At 36.0% G+C, this 19,810-nt stretch overlaps 1 protein-coding gene across 3 annotated transcripts in view; it reads left to right on the forward strand.

Moving 5' to 3' along the window:
• LOC150098277 (uncharacterized) overlaps positions 1-19,810 on the forward strand; it is a 188,190-nt gene that overhangs the window by 67,871 nt on the left and 100,509 nt on the right. For all 3 annotated transcript variants that reach the window (XM_090406100.1, XM_090406099.1, XM_090406101.1), the window contains one exon: positions 14,504-14,648. In XM_090406100.1, the coding sequence (XP_090262226.1) occupies positions 14,504-14,648 (145 nt within the window). The remainder of the gene's footprint in view (positions 1-14,503; positions 14,649-19,810) is intronic.

Here is a 19,810-nt window from a genome sequence, read left to right on the forward strand (position 1 = left end):
GACTTCCCCATAGTACAGAGGTAGAGCGTATGAAAAAGAAGGATGGGAAGTTGATTTAGTATTGTTTGGATCTGGACAGTGAATTAATGTTGTTCCACAGCTGCATGTTTTTGTGAGAAAGTGGATGAATGGCATTAGCCAGTTCAGCTAAATGACACCTATGAAAATCCCTGTATAAGGTACAGAGCATAAACAATATATCTGTGACATAGTGTATGGAGTGAGTCTATAAGAACAGTCACTGGTTAACTGAGTCTCTCTCTCTTTTCTGGACAGCATCAAGCATTTATAGAGATTTTTGGTGAACCACTCCATATATGAGATAAGTATTCTAAGATAGGATGGATTTGGGATTTAGACAGTGTTAGGAGTTGCTCGTGTCAGATATAATATCTAATAGAAAAAAAATAGTTTTCCACTTGATTTTACATCAGACCATCATTTATACATCGTTCAATCCTAATTCCTGACTTACAAATAAAGTATTAGTTCTGTGCTCTCATTATCCTGTTCCACTTACACCATATAATTGTGTGATATGTAACTCAAAACTAGGTAGTGATCTCTCTTATTATAGATCCCCCCCTCCCCCATTATAGATCCCTGGATACATGGACATCTTGAATCAGTCTGAAGATACCACTAGCATCAATAACTTGTCTTTTATTATTTCTTGTGTGTTCTCTCCATGTAAATTTATGCACATCTTTATATTAGAATTTGGTGTTTGTGATGACTAGGCAATGTGCGTTCTGAACAAAAAAATCCAGCAAGGATTCATTATTATTATCTTTTTTGTAAATGTTTTCTAAATATATCTCTGTGAGACTCATTTATCTGTTATTTAGGTCTCCAACAAAAACCAGCCATTTCATTTTCTTCATATCAACTGCACTCTTTACTGATTAACAAAATATCCTCAACTTTATTTGTACTGCAACCTTCTGTAGGACGTTAGTCACGAATAAGTCTTATTTTCAGATTTTGAAATTTCCCCACATAAGCATTTGAAATTGCCTGTCATTCAAGATGTTTGTTTGTTTTGTTTATTGTATAAGTTTGGTATTGAATACCATAGCAACTCTTTCTTTTTCCTGATCATCTATTACTGAATATAGCTGCATCTTAGTTTTCCTTTGGAAGTATCTTGCTTGTTTTTGTCGTCATGTCAGTAACTTATTTTCTCATTTTGATATTTCTCGAATTCTTTTACTAGCTTGTATATCTTTTTGCATTGATGCTTGTTACTTAGGGTGCTTGTGTTCACTTTCACTTCTACAGTTTAAGGTTGTTTCAAGTAGCTTGACTTTTCACCCTGGATTCCCTCATGAAATTGGTGAGCCTCATTTGACTGGGTAACCACCAACTCGTGTGACTTTTGATTGTGTCTGCACCATCATGTTTGTATTTGAAGTCAATACAAAATGCTGTTTGGACAACTGAGTCCCACTGCCAGTCCATCTTCATTTGTTCTGTATCCTGATAGCTAGTAACACAATGCATGTGAGAGGATGAGAAGTGGGCATTGGGTAAGAAAAAACTCCTCTCAGTTTTCCAGCTCTGACTCTTAAATAACCCTCTTAATAAATTATCATTTATCATTTATTTTGTTGTTAATACTATTAAATAATTGTAATGAATTAGTGCCAATCCCTATGTTTAACCATCATAAACTTTGTCTCTTCAAAACTGTTTTCAGTTTTTCCCTGCTTAAGCATGTCCTATGTATAATATCTCTACTTTGTGTACTACATTTTGTTTGTCCTGTGCCACCTTGTTTATTATAGTACTGAAGCAGCATGAAAATTAGCCTTGTTTTTTTAATCTTTGAAACATGTGTTTTGGATAATACTCTTTATTCTCCACATAGTGTTGATAATTACTATAAGTTTCCAACTTTTTATAAGTGGAACTGTCATTAAAATATAATAATAATGAGTTGTAATGCTGTAGTAAATGGCTCTTGAGTTTCTTTTATCTTGAATATTTATGTAACAGCTAAGCTCTGCCTGGTTGATGAATTTTTGATAAAATTTGGGATCATTACTAAAATTGTCTCATCTCATCTTATGTATTAGCCTTCATCATCATCATCATCAAATTCCTGCCATGTACCTACAAGGTGTGTACAGGATATGATAGTACTACATGAAAAAATTATATCATTACTAACTTCCTATCTACAATTTTCCTCCAAATCAGTCTGTTACTTGTCAAGACTCCAACATTATCAGATCTTATATTTCTATTGTCTAAGGCACTTTGTACCGTATCAATACACCTATATCTTGGTCTTCCTATGGGTCGTTTTGCTGTCAACCTGGCAGAGAACACTTGTTTTGCTAATCTTTTCTCGCCCATTCTGTTTAGGTGACCATACCACCTGAGATTAGCTCTGCTAACGCATTCCTGGATGCTGACAATATCAAGTTTTTTCCTAATATCCTCGTTTTTAATATGATATTGCCATTGATGCCATCTGTTCATGCCTATAATCTTTCTCAGGACTCTCATATCTGCGGTCTCTAGTCTTTGGTCAAGTGTTTTACTTCTGACCCAGCTCTCAGATCCATAAGTTAAAACTGGTTTGAACACTGTCTTGTATACAGCTAATTTAGTGTTCCGACTAATTTCTCTCTTATTCCATATGAATTTATTCAATTGACTTCCTATCATACCAGCTTTGTTGATTCTGTTGTCTATTCCCATATTTAATTTACCATCTTCACTAAAAATCGTGCCTAAGTAGCTGAAATGTTTTACTTGTTCCACAGGTTCTCCATTCACAACACAGTTGACATTTTCAATGATTCTGCCTATTTTCATTGTCTTTGTCTTTTTATTGCTGACCTTCATACCATATCTATTACAACAAATATTCAGTTTAGTCAGAGAATCTTGCAGACTTGTAGCGGATTTATTTAGAAGTATAACATCATAAAGCAAAGAGCTGACATTAACATCTCCAATTTTGATATCATGTTTAATACCACTTTCCTTCATAATGTGATCCATATAAATAATGAATAACAGAGGGGATAATGTACATCCTTGTCTGACACCAGATTTAACATTAAACCATCTTCCTGAACTTCCTTCAATTCTAACTGCTGACTTACAACTCAAATAAAGACTAAGTATTGCTTGATATAATGCCCCATTGACACCATATAACATAACTGCAGCGTATTGAAGAGCTTCTCTCTTGGCACCTTATCATATGCCTTTTCCAAATCGACAAAACTTAAATACAGATCTTTGTTATATTCCCATGCTTTCTTGACTGTTTGTCGTAAAGTGAAGATCTGATCCTGACAGCCTCTATTTGGCCTGAATCCAGCTTGTTCTTCACCAAGCTTTTCTTCCACAATTCTTCTCAACCGTTTCTCAAGTATACTTGCATAGATCTTGCCAGGAACACTCAGTAGGGAAATGCCTCTGTAATTCTCACATTCAGTTTTATTTCCCTTTTTGTATATGGGTACTATGAGAGTTCTACTCCAATCATCGGGGAATTCGTCCCTCTGTCCAGGCATTCTGAACTATGCAGTGCAGCCACTGTAAGACTCTTATACTACCATACTTGAGCATTTTTGGTCGAATATCATCTACTGCAGCTGCCTTTTCATATTTCAAGCCTTTGATGGCTTTTTCTACTTCAAGTATGGATATGTATTCCTGCCTGCATGCCTGGTCAGTGTTTTTTACCACTGTGTTGTCATCACTGCTTGTTTCATTTAGCAGTTTTTCAAAATAATTACTCCATACTTCAAGGATATCTTTTTCTCCAGTTTTTATGTCACCTTTATCATCTCTAACTCCTTTTACAGCACTCTTTCCTGCATTCCTAAGCTTCTTCAACAACCTCCAGAATATTTTGCCACCTTCTTGATATTTATTTTCTGTGTTCTTGCCAAAGTGCTCCCATGACTTTTGTTTAGCTAGTTTTACACAGTGTTTAGCATTCTTGCATTTGTCTCTATATTCTCTAAGAGCACAAGCTGACTTATTTGCCAGGAACTTTTGATATGCTTTCTTCTTTTCCTTCACTGCCTATTTAACTTCCTGTGTCCACCAAGGAGTTCTGATTTTTTTATCCTTGCAGACAATCTCACCACATGCTTCTCTGGCAGAATCAATCAATGTTTTCTTCAGAGTTTGCCACTGAATCTCCAAGGTTTGATTCCTGTTCTCAAACTCTTTCATTTTTTCTTCAATAATCTTTGTGTATTTTAGTCTACAGTTCACATCCGAGAGCTGCTCAACTTTTATTCGCTTTAAAACTTTCATACATGTTATTCTTTTCAATATGAAATTCAATTTTATCCTGCTCAAGACTAAATAGTGATCACTTCCAATTTCAAATCCTCTGTACACTCTGGTGTCCTGCACCAGGGAGAAAACATCACTATCAACAATAACATAGTCAATGAGACTTTTTTTATTCCTATCCTCTTCTCTCCATGTGAATTTGTGCACATTTTTATGTTGGAACATGGTGTTAGTAATAACCAGTCCATGTCCTGAGCAAAAATCCAACAGATATTTGCCATTATTATTAGCTTTGCTCTTTTCTCCAAATTTTCCCAAAATATTTTTGTATGTCTCACAATCATTTCCTACTCTGCTATTTAGATCCCCAACAAGGACCAACTTTTCCTTTTTCATTGTGTCAGTTGCTTTTTCTAAAGCCTCAAAAAATTCCTCCACTTCTACCTTAGTAGAACCTTCTGTGGGACCATAGGCACAAATACATCTCATTGTCCAGTTCCCCATTCTCATATTTGCCCACATTACTCTACTTGAGACTGACTGCCATTCAAGAAGATTAGCCTCGTATTTTGTGTTGAATACTATGGCTACTCCTTCTTTTCCTTGATTGTCATTGCCTGAAAATAACATTTTGTATTTATTGCTCAGAAAGATCTCACCAGTTTTGGTCTTTTTTGTTTTAGTCACTCCTATTATGTCGATCTGGTACTTATATAATTCCTCAGCTAGCTCCATTTCTTTGCCATTCAGGCTTCTTACGTTGATAGTACCGATCTTTAACTCTGGTGATGTTGAGTTGGGGTTTGTTTTCAGATTTGTTCCAGTAGCTGACTTTTTGCTGTTTGCCCTGGTTCCCTGGCGAAAACAACGGGGGCGCCTTGTTTAACCAGGCGACGCCCCAGCCGGCATGAAATTTTGTCATGTTGTACCAACATTTTTTATTTTGGTTTAACCAATAAGAATACAATTTGGTCGGCTAAATCCCAAATTGCCAGCCCATCCTCGTTCGTTCAGTATCCAAGTAGATACCCAACAGGGTGCACCATGAGAATTGGAGGATTGGACATTAGGTCAGAAGCCCTGGTCGGTTCTCCGCATTCCTTTAAAAGCTATGTGGAGGTCTCCTCCCAGTTATACAGCTTTGACCCTTAAGCACCCCGTATTAACCTTCTTATAAACTAATTAATGTTATGATAGGGGAGTTAATTCTATCTACATAGTCTGTTCCATTTGTCCGTTGTGTGTATTCTCATACTGGTTTGTCTGTTTTGTGGGATGAAAGTTTCTTGGAGGGCAAAAAACCCTAAGCCCTTATAAAATATTCTTCACATCCTAGATAGAACTCCAACATCAGGTCTTTGCAAACAAAATGCATTGCTGTTATTGACCACACTATGGCAACACTATTAAAATTTTCCTTGCCACCTTAAATTTAGTTAAATCTGACCATTCTTAGTAATGAAATGTGTTTTTTTTTTTGTGAATCCTATTCAAGAAAATGTATAAACCCATTGTACATGCATATGCTTAGGGTTAGATAATCAGGATACCATGCTTTCTAGACAACTTAACTTTTTCAAGCTGTTTTAGGTCTGCAAAGTAGAGTGGCGATCTCATACATGCTAATGAAATTCATAAACATCCATGACTACAGGATAATTGTGAAGTCCTAGACAATACGACATGTAGGTTTTAACATTTTTTGCTGCTGTGTTTGAGTTATCTTTAACAGTAAATTTAAAAATTGCACCCATTCTGAGCTTGACTATTCTCTAGTGCACTTTTTCATCAAATCTCTGCCAGAACAAATTTTAAACATGTTTGAATTTCTCTGGCATGTGGTGTTGGAACGTCCCACTTAACTGACTGTTCCATTTTTGTTGGTTTGTTAATCTTATCTTTGCCTCTTTAATTTCCATAATACTTGGTTAGTTGTTGATTGATGCTCATCTAAATATAAAGAAATTTATATTATACTGCGCCACCCTGTATTCAGATTAGTCTAAACAATATAGAGGAATGAATCATTAGCTAAACTTATATTATCACTTTATCTTCAGGCCGAGGTTATTACTAGTATTTAAGGCTTCTGCAAAGGTCCGAATAATTTTAAGAGCGGTGCAATGAAAGAAAATCAGGCAAACACCAAGTTTAACTCAACAAAAGAAAACATTTAATGTGGAAAAGTACAATATATACATTTAAGTATAACTATCTGCATCCAATTAAAATATTATAAGAATTCACATTCATACATTAATAACTTCTCATTTAATTTTGAGGATCATGACTAATGTTAACAATTGTTAATTCACAAAGCATTAGTATTTCTCTGACATATTTCACTCTAACCAATTGGATGAATCATATCATAAATATATTAGCTCAGTTTAAAGTATTGAGAATAATTACAATCCATAAATTATCAAACATTCATTTATCAGTTATGTTCAGTCAACCAAGTTGAAAACAATTCTTAAAAGTTCGACCTTCCAGATGTTACAATAATTAATCTTATGACAGGCTACACTTTATTTTTTCTCAGTCAGCTAACATTTAATAGAACAACATGACACTTATTATTTTGTGGGGAAAGTACTTCAGCACATCTAACATTCGACCATTAATCGACATAACACCACAGCTAAGGTTAAAATATATCCGACGGAGTTAACAGTTATAGCTTCACAGGTTACAGAAAGGACAACTCTTACCGGGTTACTGTTGCTACACATCAAATTCACAAAGGTACATTTGAAACTCTTGTCGACTTTTATTTTATGGCAACACAATTCTAAAGAAATTTTCCACTATAATAACTGAATTATAGACACAGAAATATACAAGTCTTGATGCACTAGGTTTCAGTTATCTACTAATTCCTTATTTTCTTCTATGTATTAACTTCGGTTCTGCACTATTCTTCCACAAACCACTTGGAAAATATTGTAGTATCAGAACTCCCATAGAAGTAATTCACAATGCCTATTATTCCCCGTCCTTTCATAGTCGATTTACGGCATATATCAACTCCTCCTTCTGTTACACACAACCGGTCTCTATGCTCTCTCTAAGGCTTCTCCTTTTACTTACTTTCGTTTTTCCAATCAACTACGTTCCGTCTTCCCGCCAAAATCCGGTTCTAACCAGTTCAGCTTATTTCCACTGGCTTCTCTGTTTATACACAGTAGCTCACATTCTCAGCACGAGCTAACTAAAACAAACTCCGTTTCTCCTTCAGCAGTCAATCAAATCCTATCAGAAGAATTACATAAAATCACGCTTACATACAGAAATAAAAGATATATTGCAATTCATATAATATACATTTAAATTTACATACATACAGTTTCTTATAATAAATTTTACAGAATAAACTAAATAAAATGAATGACATGTTTATATAGAGTGTTTTTATTATTATTACATATTCTAAGATTAAATAATTAATAACAAACAAAACTCAAAGCATTTATATGAATAATATATTACAAGCAAGAGACTAACAACAAATAATATTTACAAGTCTTGCTTATGACATGGTGGATTATGTTAAATGTGAATGAAGTATTAAAACATATAAAATATCTTCATTCACAACTTAACAGTGGTGACATCTTTTATGAATGTAAATGTGTTCAATTCTCTCTACATCTGTTATCTAGGAAAATATTTGTACTAGTTCACACAGCAGAAGAAATCTCCAAGTTGATCTCTGTCATATGGTCTTTCTTCCCTGGATGTAAAACTAGTGGTGAAGTATATGTGCTGACCACAAGTTATGAAAATTGCATATCATCAGGAAAGAGAGAGAAGGAGTTCTATACTAATCGTCAGTAATGAGATCTCATTGTGTAATAGAAGACAATAAGAATATAGGAGCATTTGACATTTCTGACATAAGTAGTTCTGTTGAATGTTGGCATAATGCCATGAAGCGATAAAATAAAAATAATTTTTCATTTCATGGACACACAAACAGTTCTAAATTTCAGATACAGCCCAAGTTAAATCTGGGAAAAAATGTAGTACTTCTAGATTTTCAACTGACTCTTATAATGCCTGTACAAGCTGGTTTTATTCTAGGTAGTAACACTTTCCACTTGAGCAAAGGATTAAACAAGAATATAACTTTTTAACAGGTATAATTTACTTTGTAATGTAGTGAAAAAACTTTTTACAACCATCTCTAATCCAGAGTAATTTAATAATAAGTCAATACACCTTTCTGCTACTTATATATAGAAAATATATGATTTCTTCATTAATTCAACCTTGGTATCTGGTCATGAGCAGTACATAAAAAAAGGAGGAACACAGCGGAATGATCGGAAAATCGAGATGTGAGAAAAGATGGCGTCTCACATGTTAGTGTTTCGTGTATTGTTGGTGAATTGCGAATTTGATTGATATGTTTTTTAGCAATTTATGCTTATTCACTAGTAATAGTAGTTAATTGCCTGCTATCATAAACAGACACTTTATTTTTCCATAGTGGTTTATCCAGGTAAGTCAATTGAAATTACAAGGGCGATACACTAGGCCTACTGCCGCTAGTATTGCCATTGTTTCATATCTTGTAATCATAAGCAACTATCTATTTGCTATCGTGACAAGGCATGTCCTGCCCCACAGGACAGAGTTTGGGGCCAATCATGGAGGCACCATATGAAGAACTAAATTTCAAAGAACTTCTGGCATGTAGGCAATCTACTGCATACTAAATGGCCAGGTAAAGTCGTAATTCATCAAATAAAAGAGATTGATTCAAATGACCCTCAACTCTCTGAACTTCTGCCCAGTATCCATCAAAGTAGCGCCAGCATAATAGAAACAACTGCTGATGACAATTCCATTGCAGATTATAGCGATTATCAGGAGGTTCGCGCTCACAAAAAACACAAAACTCCAGCCTCTGAACCACCCAAAGCAGATGGAATGGAAGAAGACAGTCCTGACCCGGACTCTCCTACCTCCTCAAGGGAAAAGATACCTCCGATTATTATGCGAGAAAAGAAAAAATGGATGTCCCTAAGGACTATGATGTCCAATTTAAAGATTTCATACAGTCAAGCAAAGAATGTCACAGAAGGTATTAAAATACAGCCCTGCTCAGTGATGGATTATCGAAGGTTGACTGGTGAATTGGATGCCAAAGGTATACAGTATCACACCTTTTCACTAGGATCAGAAAGAAATCTCAAGGTAGTAATCAGAGGTGTCTTGGAAGACATATCCATAGAAGAAGTGGTTGCGGATCTACACCAACAAGACCTACCACCCGTCAAGGTCAGTAAAATGACCAAAAAAGACAAGACTCCAATGCCATTGGTTCTAATTGAGATCAATCAAGCTTATAAGCACATATATGAACTGACATCCATCTGTGGACAAAAAACTACTATAGAACCACTAAGAAAAAGATCTTCAACAGGGCAGTGCCACAGATGTCAAAGATTTGGCCACGCCCAAAAGATGTGCAGGGCTGAATTCAGATGTCTAAAATGTAGGGTCGCCCACCCGACAAATACATGCACTAAACCAAAATCTACCCTGGCTCAATGTGCCAATTGTGGCGGTCCTCACACTGCCAATTACAAAGGATGTGCTCACAATCCAAGAAATAGAAAATCAGAAGCAGAAACATTTTCTTCCTCACTCAGCACACCTACGTCAGAGATTACTTCACAGTTTCCTGAAGTTCAATATAAAAGGTCAGATGCCCTTCAGACGAAGCCAGAGGTTCCCAAAAGAGTAACTCCACAACAACAATCTAGGACATATGCGGATGTAACTCGTCCTAAACAGTCATCCCATGAACAGACAACACCACACACAAATGTGACAGCTATCATTACCTCTTCTCTTGCAAATATGCTGTTGGATTTTAGCAGATCCAACCCTTCACAAAGTTCTACTAACAGATTTCTAAAGGACGCACAAGCCATTATTTCAGCGCTCACTAATGAACAGTAACAAATTAAAACCAGAATCTTTAGAGATCATTGCGTGGAATGCGAACGGCCTGAGGAGTAAGATTTTAGAACTTCAAAATTTTGTCCAAAGACATCAGCCAAATTTCCTTTTACTAAATGAGATGCACCTACGACCTTCAGACAACCTCAAAATTTGTGGATACCAACTGTACAGAGCTGATGGACTATTCCACAGAGGAGGAGGCACGGCCATTTTCATTAAAAGTTTCATCTCTCATCACTCCATAAACATCCCTCCTACCACCAACCTCAAGGTCACAGGCATTGAGATTCTCAAGAGTTCTGTCGGCAAATTGAAGATCTTCATAGCATATCATCCTCCGCAAAAGACATTACTGTTCTCGGATTTGAACGCTGTATTTGATACCAGAGAGCCTATCATTCTGGCAGGTGATTTAAATGCCAAGCATTCAACCTGGAATAGCCGTTCCACCAACAAAGGACAGATACTACAAAACTATGCTGGTTTCAACAATCTTCATGTAATAGGTCCCGCTGACCCCACCCATCACAACACTTATGGTCTGGCTGATGTGTTGGGCATAGCCATATTGCAGCACATCAGACTCCAATACAATTTAATGACGATTAACGATCTGTCATCAGACCATAACCCAATACGGTTAAAATTGGGAAACCTTGAAAAATTATCTCTTCCCTCCCACTCATTCATTCCTTGGGAAAGGCTCTCCAAGGTACTTCCAAAATATATTGGTCCTGTTCCCATCATTAAATCAAAAGAGGAAATTGAAACAGCCGTTACAAATTAACAGAACAGATTAAAGCAACCTGTGCAGCATTTACTACCCCTGCAACTACCTGCAAATCCAACCACTTGCCAGAAGATATTATGAATCTGATTAGAGAAAAAAAAAAATAAGGTAAGAAAAAGATACCACAACACCAGGGCACCACAAGACAAACAGATCTTGAACAGGTTCAACTCTGCAGTGAGCGATGCCCTCACAGCCCATAGAACTCAACTCTGGGAAGAAAAACTGACCTCCATCTCTATTGATAACCACTCCATATGGAATCTCATCCGAAAGATTAAAAACAGAAATGAACCTCTTCTCCTCCCCTCCAAACAGATTCAGGTCTCATCCACACTGATGCTGATAAAGCTGAAGCAATAGCAAATCATCTTGAAAAACAATGTAAACCTGCATACGATCACCTCGATTTTAACCATATATACAAGATACACCGTAACGTCAGATATTCACTCAATTTTGTTCTCACATATTCCACTCAAATTACACCCACCTCACCTGCTGAAATATATGATCTTATTAAGAAGTTTAAGAACAAAAAGGCTCCTGGATCCGATGGTATCTCTAACAAAATAATAAAGCTTCTACCACGTAGAGCTATTGTCCATCTGACAAATATAATTAACTCCATCCTTCACTACAAACATTTCCCTTCCTACTGGAAACTGGTGGACATAATACCAATCCATAAACCTGGAAAAGATCCCAGATTGCCTCAAAATTACAGACCAATTGGCCTCATCTCAAATCTTGGCAAAATTGCCGAGAAGGTAATTCTTACCAGACTCCAAGATTCAGTACTCCGACTAAATATCCTTCCTGAGGAGCAGTTTGGCTTCCGACAATCGCATAGCACCACACAACAAATACACAGATTAGTGGAACACATCATCATGGGTTTTAACTGGCATCAATGCACTGTTTTCCTTGACATAGCCAGTGCATTTGACAAGGTTTGGCATTATGGTTTGCTATACAAACTGATATCATCTGGTGTACCAACCGGAATCATTCATCTTATAAAGGGCATACCTCTACGATAGGCGCATGCAAGTCAGGATGTGTGGGGTAGTCTCGACACAAAAACACATCTTGGCTGGAGTTCCACAAGGATCCTTACTAGTACCAATCCTATTCTCCTTATACTTATGATATACTGCACAACCCATTATCTTCAATTAAAACTCTATATGCAGATGATACAGCGATATTGGCCAGATCTTTTAAGCCACACCTAACCATCAAGAAACTGCAAGAAAACCTACTTCTAATCGAACAGTATTTCACCAAATGGTGACTCCAAGTGAATCCCCTGAAGAGTGTAGCCGTCCTATTCTCTAGATGATCAGTGCTTCCTAAAGAAGATATCCTCCTTTTCAACACTAAAATCCCATGGAAAACTGAGATCAAATATCTTGGAGTAATATTAGACAGAAAATTGACTTTCAGCTCGCATATCAAGACTTTCTGTGCAAACACATCAAATACCACAGCCCAGCTCTACCCGCTAATTAACAGAAACAGTAAGCTGAGCACCACAATCAAACCTCATATACAAACTGATGGTTCGTCCAATAGTCATCTACGCTTCACCGTCCTGGAGTCGTACTTCAAATACTAATATTCTCAAATTACAATGTATCCAGAATAAATGTCTCAGAATGATCCTGGGCGCCCCGTGGTTCATGTAAACTGTCCAGCTACACCAGGACACAAATGTCCCCTGTATTTACACTTTCATGCAGACTATAGCAATCAAATTCTTCTCAAAAGCTCTGTGCACCTTAACAAACTGATCAAACTGGCTGCAGATTATGACGCAATGGATTATTTCAAACATAAAAGACCTAAAGCCATCCTAAACTTCAACACTGAGGACTAATCTCCTAGCCCACTCAGGGTGAGCAATTAGCTCATAAACTTTCTTCACTCACAGTTTCTCTCAAGATAGTGGGGAATATGAAAAGCTTTTGCTTCACCCCTTATGTCAGTAAAGTTGATAATTGATAACCTTGGTATCTTCCTGAGTCTTGTTCCTATTGATGACATTTTAATAATGTTTGTCTTTGAATTTTCTTCACGGGAATAGAGCAGTTGTGTGTGGTATTAAATTTTGCTTGTCACTGAGTGGAGTCACTGCTGAGCAAAAGTGATGTGTTTAGGTTAGTAATCCTTTTGGATCACTCAGTGAGATTTTAAAGTGATCTTGTAGATCATTCACAGTTTTTGGAGAGATACCTCCCTGCACTTTAACAGTATCTCAGTAAAGGTCAAAATCAGTCATAGTAGTTACCTTTTCCATACTACATAGGAATATATATGTATCTAAAAGGAAGTGTGCTTTGTATTATTGAATACAAAGGCAATTGAGTGAATTCAACAGCCTCTATATGCAAATAGCCAAGGCATGGAGGTACTTCACGTGTAAACTTTGTTTGCTTACTCTTGGGTAAAGCATAAACGTATACAGCTAGTATAAATAAAAGCTTATACAAGATAAAAACCTTGTTATTTAAATTCAAGAAAATCTACTCAAAGTGCATGCAAAGCATAAAGAAGAGTATAATTTTATGACAAGCATAAGGTGAAATAAGCATCTTCTCCATGCAGATATTTTGCTCATTTTACCACATTGCATGCCACCTGATAAAAGAGTACCATAATCACTGTTGGAAATTGCTACCTTGCAGTTTTTCTTATTCTTCATGCTCTGAGAATTATTGTATGTATGTTCTTTAAGATGATCCCATGGGGGGGAGTGAGTAATGTGAGTAATCCTGTGGTGTCAGATCCCCCTGCATAAATAATTCTTTATCACAATTATTTTCCAGTAATGTCATGTTTGTCTGGTATGTGGTTTGATCCTGTCATATTGAACTACAAATCCTGCTTCTAACTCTAGCAAACCAAACTATTATGTGCTCTAATAATGTTCTGCAATAGCTTTCTTCAAACAATATTGGACCAGTAACTCTGTTCAGAGAAACTGTCTGCTATTTGCTGATATTCACCAGGTATAAATAGCATTTCATAAGTTCTTCTGAAAACTCCTTTAATAGGTATTCTGTCTACTATTTAAATGACTTATTCTTCATCTGAAAAGAAAACGTTACCTAGCTTTTGGTTACTGTTAAATACGAAGCTAGAATTTAACAATAGAGTTGGAATTTTGCAGCATGTGAGCAGAACTGTAACACCATGCATCATCTCTATATCCTGCAGTTTAGTCGTGTTGATGATTTCAATATTTATTGTATGAAGATGAGAAATACTGTTGATATTGTATAACATTCCACAGTGGTATGTTACAGGTACATTGTTGGAAAAGTAATGCTTAACAACAGCACCAAAAAAAAATATATATATATATATATATATATATTTTTTTTTTACTTCATAAGTATTTTTTTTTCTTTCTGTATTCTGCTATATTAGTATTTATGTAAGATGTTTTATGTACAGGTTGGCATTTGATGAAGATAGAGTACCTGATCTTTATGATGAAGCAATCCTTCAAGATATTCACTGTGTTGCCTCTCTTCTTAAAATGTATTTCAGAGAATTGCCAAATCCACTTCTTACATACCACTTATATGACAAATTTGTAGTAAGTAACAAAATGTTTTGATATATTAACATTCATTTGAAACATCCTGAATGTTATTTCAATTAAAATTGGTGTATAATTGATTTTGCAATGTTTTTTGTTATTTTTGATTGGAAATTTCTGTAGTATATCCATTTTCATCTAAACAATTAGCTTTTGAAAAGAGTTAAATTGCCCTGTTTCCATGCAAATTATTCTTTTTTTTTTCCCCTCCATTCCATTTGAGTACCTATTCATGCTGGAGGTGACTTCCCAGTGATGGTGCTGGCTCTTTTTGTTCTTATTCTTTTTCTATGCCTCCTATATTCTTCACTGTACTTCTCCTGAGTCTTTTTAATTATCCTGCATTCAAGATAATCGTCATTGGGATCCAATATTCATTGCTATGTTCGTTGTGCTATACCGACCCATGGATATCTGAAATCGGGAAAAACTGGTGGTTTTGCACTACTTTGGCCTCTGCTTTGGCTAGTCAGATGATCCTGGTTGGGCAGGCCAGGATCAATTAGCTAGTGGACTTGCCTTCAAGGGTCCAGGTTGTCACAAGTATCTTCTTCATGGTCTAGGGACAGTGCTCAAGGCTAGCTGCCTGCTCTCTGGCAGGCATCCCTATGTAGCTCTATGGTAGATGGGGAGCTCTGGCACTGAATCAATCTCCCTTTGAGTATGAATAATTTTTCATCCTCTTGTTTATCATGGCCCCGAACAAGCCCAAACCAGATTCAGAAACCGTAGAATCATCAACAGAAAATGAAAATAAGAAATAAAAACATCAGAAATTTTAACAAATACACTACTGTTCTTAATCCAGTTATGTAAGCTACACTTGGATGTACACTTCTGTTGGATTGTAATCCACATTGGGATTGGAGGAAATGAAGCTGCAAATACTGCAGTCAGGTCAGATTGTTTCTCAATCTTTCATCATCTGCCTATCCCATACATGAATTTCTAGCATATTATCAGATACAACTTTATCCAAGCAACAGTCATCTGTTATTCCATTGGATATTGTTGGATTCCAAGCCACATTGGGATTGTAGGAAATCAGTATGCCAATGCTGCAGCCAATCTGCCTCTCCCATGTATTATTTTTGGCAGATCAGATATAAACTTTTATCCCAGTGACAGTCATCATGGAATAGAGACTTCAATAATAAGCTCCATCATAGCATCGCTAAAGTCAAATTGTCGTAGTCTAGTCTGCACTGGACTGTCAAGAGGAAGTTGTTCTTGCTTGGCTCTTGCTACTTCCTGTTGAGGGGTGATGACTTGCCTATGTGTGAGTCGTGTACTGGACTAACCATCACTCCTATTTTAATTGACGGCCCTTGCTTTGTCAACAAATGCGGTCACTGCTAAATAGTGACTGCATTCATAATCTGTCTGAGCCCTATAAACTGAAGCAGATTTTATCAGATTCATCAAGTGTCACCCTTGTTTTCACATTTTTACAGGGTATCAGTCTATATCATCTCCAAATTGTGTACATATTAGTTTAATTTAGTGTATCTAAGCTTTTAACACTCTGTGGAGATCTCCACCTAGCCTTTTAAGGAATGTGGAGAACTGACTGGGACTTCTGATCTAATATCCATTCCTCACCTTCTCGTGGTGCGCCCTATCAGGTAACTACCTGGATACTGAATGAATGAGGATGGACTGGCAATTTGGGATATAACTGACCAGATTGTATTCTTATTGGCAAACCACAATGTAAAATGATCATACAACATGACAGAATTTCATGCCAGCTGGGGCATGACCTGATTAAACAAAGCTCTTTTTCTTTTTGTCAGGGAACCAGAGCAAACAGTGCAAAGTCCGCTACTGGAACAAATCCCAGAACACATCCTAACTCAACATCAGCAAAGTCCAAGATTGGTACTGTCAGTGCAATAAGCGTCGGTGGAAGAGAAAGGGAACTAGCAGAAGAATTGAATAGTACCAGATTGACATAATAGGCATGACTGAAACAAAGAAGATAACAAGTGAGATCTTTCTGACTAACAAATTCAGGCAATAACAATTAGTGAAAAGAGGGGGCTATAGTATTCAACACTAAATATGAGGATAATCTTCTTGAATGTCAGGCAATATCAAGTAGAGTGATGTGAGCAAATATTATAATAGGTAATTGGACAATAAGACTTATTTGTGCTTATTATTCTACAGAAGGTTCTAAGAAATGGAGAAATTTTTTTGAAGCATTAGAGAAGGCAGCCGGCACAATGAGAAAGGAAAAGTTGGTCCTTGTTGGAGATCTAAAAAGCACAGTGGAAATGATTACTGGGCATATAGAAATCTTTTTGGAAAATTTGAGGAAAAGAGGAAAGAAATAATGTTAAGTGTTTGCTGGATTTCTGTTCAGGATATGGATTAGTTATTACTAACACCATGTTCCAATATAAAGATGTGTGCAAATTCACATGGAGAGAAGATGCAATAAGAAAAATCTCATTGACTATATTATAGTTGATAGCAATGTTTTCCCACTGGTTCTGATCACAAGAGTATATAGAGGATCTGAAATAGGAAGTGATCACTGTTTAGTTTTGAGGGGGATGAATTTGAATTTCATACTGTAAAGAAGAACATGTAAGAAATTTTTAAAGCAAATAAGTTGAGCAGCTCTCAGATGTGAACTGTAAACTAAAATACACAAACATTATTCAAGAAATAATGAAAGAGTTTGAGAATGAGAACCAAATCTTGGAGATTCATTGGCAGACCATGAAAAAAACATTGATTGATTCAGCCAGAGAGGAATGTGCTGAGGTTGTAAGGATAGAAAAATCTGAACTCAGTGGTTGATTCAGGAAATTAAAGAGGCAGTCAAGGAAAAGAAGAAAGCTTATCGAAAGTTCTGCACAAGTAAGTCAGCTTGTGCACCTAAAAAAATACACAGAAAAATCTAAGAAAACAAAGTACTGTGTAAAACTAGCTTAATAAAAGTTATGGGAAGATTTTAATAAGAACATAGATTATAAATATCAGGAAGGTGGTAAAATATTCTGGAGGCTATTGAAAAAGGTTTAGAAACGGAGGAAAAAGTACTGTAAAAGGAATCAGAAATGATAAAGGCGACATGAAAACTCAAGAATACGCTAGATGTATGGAGTAATTACTTGGCAAGAACTGCTAAATGAAACAGGCAGTGTCAGCACAATGGTAGAAACTCACAACAGGAATGCAGTCAGGAATACCTATCCGTACTTGAAATAGAAACAAGTAATCAAAAACCTGAAATGCAGAAGAGCAGCTGGAGTAGATGGATTTTCACCAGTATGCTCAAATAGGGGTATAAAAGGGGTAGAAAATAGAGGTCCAAAAGTTTTATGGTGACTGCATTGCATAATTCAGAAGGCCTTGATCAGAGGGTCAAATTCCAGATGATTAGAGCAGAGCTCTCATTAGTACCTATCTATAAAAAAAAAATAAGAAATAAAACTGAATATGAGAATTTCAGAAGTATTTCCCAACTGAAAGTTCTTGATAAGATGTATGCAATTATGCTTGAGAAACAGTTAAAAAAAAAGTGTGGAAGGGAATCTTGGTGAAGAACAGCTGGATTCAGGCCAAATAGAGGTCAAGATCAAATTTTCACTTTAAGACAAATAGTTGAGAAATCTTGGGAAAATAACAAGAATTTGTATTTAAAGTTTCATAGATCTGGAAAAGGCATGTGAAAAGGTGCCAATGAGCTCTTCAAAATGCTACAATCATATGGTGTAAATGGGCCACTGTATCAAGCTATACATAGTCTCTGTGTAAGCTGTGTAAGTCAGCACTTAGAATTGAATGACATACAGGAAGATCGTTTGATATTAAATCAGGTGCATGACAAGGGTGCACATTATCTCCACTGTTATTCATTATCTATATGGATCACATTATGAAAGAAAGTGGTAGTAAATCTGATGCTAAAACTGGCAGTGTTAATCTTAGCTCTTTACTTTATGCAGATGATGTTACACTTCTGAATTAATCCAGTACAAGTCTGCAGTATTCCCTGAGTAAATTGAGTAACTGTTGTAATAAATTTGGTATGAAAATCAGCAATGCCATAGACAGTGAAAGTAGGCAGAAACATTGAAAACATCCACTGTATCTTGAATGGTGAACACTATAGAAGTAAAATATTTCAGCTATTTGGGCACAATTTTTAGTGAAGATGGTAAAGTAAATATGGATATAGGTTACAGAATTAATAAAGCTGGTATGCTAGGAAGTTACATCATTACTACCTATCAACAGTTTTCCTCCGATTAGCCTGTTATCTGTCAACATTCCAATATTATCAGAACTTATTCTGTTCTGATAAAGTAAAAAGTGTCTTATTCTAAGACACTTTTTACTTTATCAATCCATCTGCCTCTTGGTCTTCCTCTGGGTCTTTTTCCTGCCATCCTGGCAAAGAATACGTTTAGCTTATCTTTCCTCTCCGATTCTGTTCAAGTGTCCATACCACCTGAGATTAGCTCTGCTAACACATTCTTGAATGCTAACAATGTCAAGTTCTTTCATAATATCCTTGTTTTTAATATGCTACTGCCACTGATACCATCTGTTTAGTGTCCTAATCTTTCTCATGACTCTCATATCTGTGGTCTCCAGTCTGTAACCTAGCTCTCAGATCCATAAGTTAAAATTGGTTTGAACACTGTCTTGTATACAGCTAGTTTAGTGTTTTGACTAATCTCTTTCTTATTCAATATAAATTTATTCAGTTGACTTATCATACCTACTTTGCTAATTCTGCTGCCTGTTTCCAAATTTAATTTGCCATCTTCACTAAAATTGTGCCTAAATAGCTGAAATGTTTTACTTGTTCTATAGGATGCATTTGATGCTTTCATTATTTCTACGTACAGTGGTATCTTACTAATCCAAACCATAGATTATTTGCTAATCCAAACTATGCTTGTTTGGATTAGCGAATTTTCCCCCAAGAGACAACAATAACTAGCATTTAAGACAAAAATAATCAGATTCTAATGGTACATCAATTTAATTCTGTAAATAAATGAAGTAACTGATAGAAAAAAAAAAGCTACTGTACTGTAATGTAAAACTTAAAAAATAATACAGCACACAAATTTATTTTAGTAAAAAATTTAGTTTGTATGTATCTGTATTGTTGAGGATTCTGATTTAATAAA

This window comes from Typopeltis vanoorti, chromosome 16, assembly GCF_054136105.1.
Source record: "Typopeltis vanoorti isolate ZY-2024b chromosome 16, IOZ_Tvanoo_1.0, whole genome shotgun sequence".
Classification (NCBI taxonomy): Eukaryota; Metazoa; Arthropoda; class Arachnida; order Uropygi; family Thelyphonidae; genus Typopeltis; species Typopeltis vanoorti.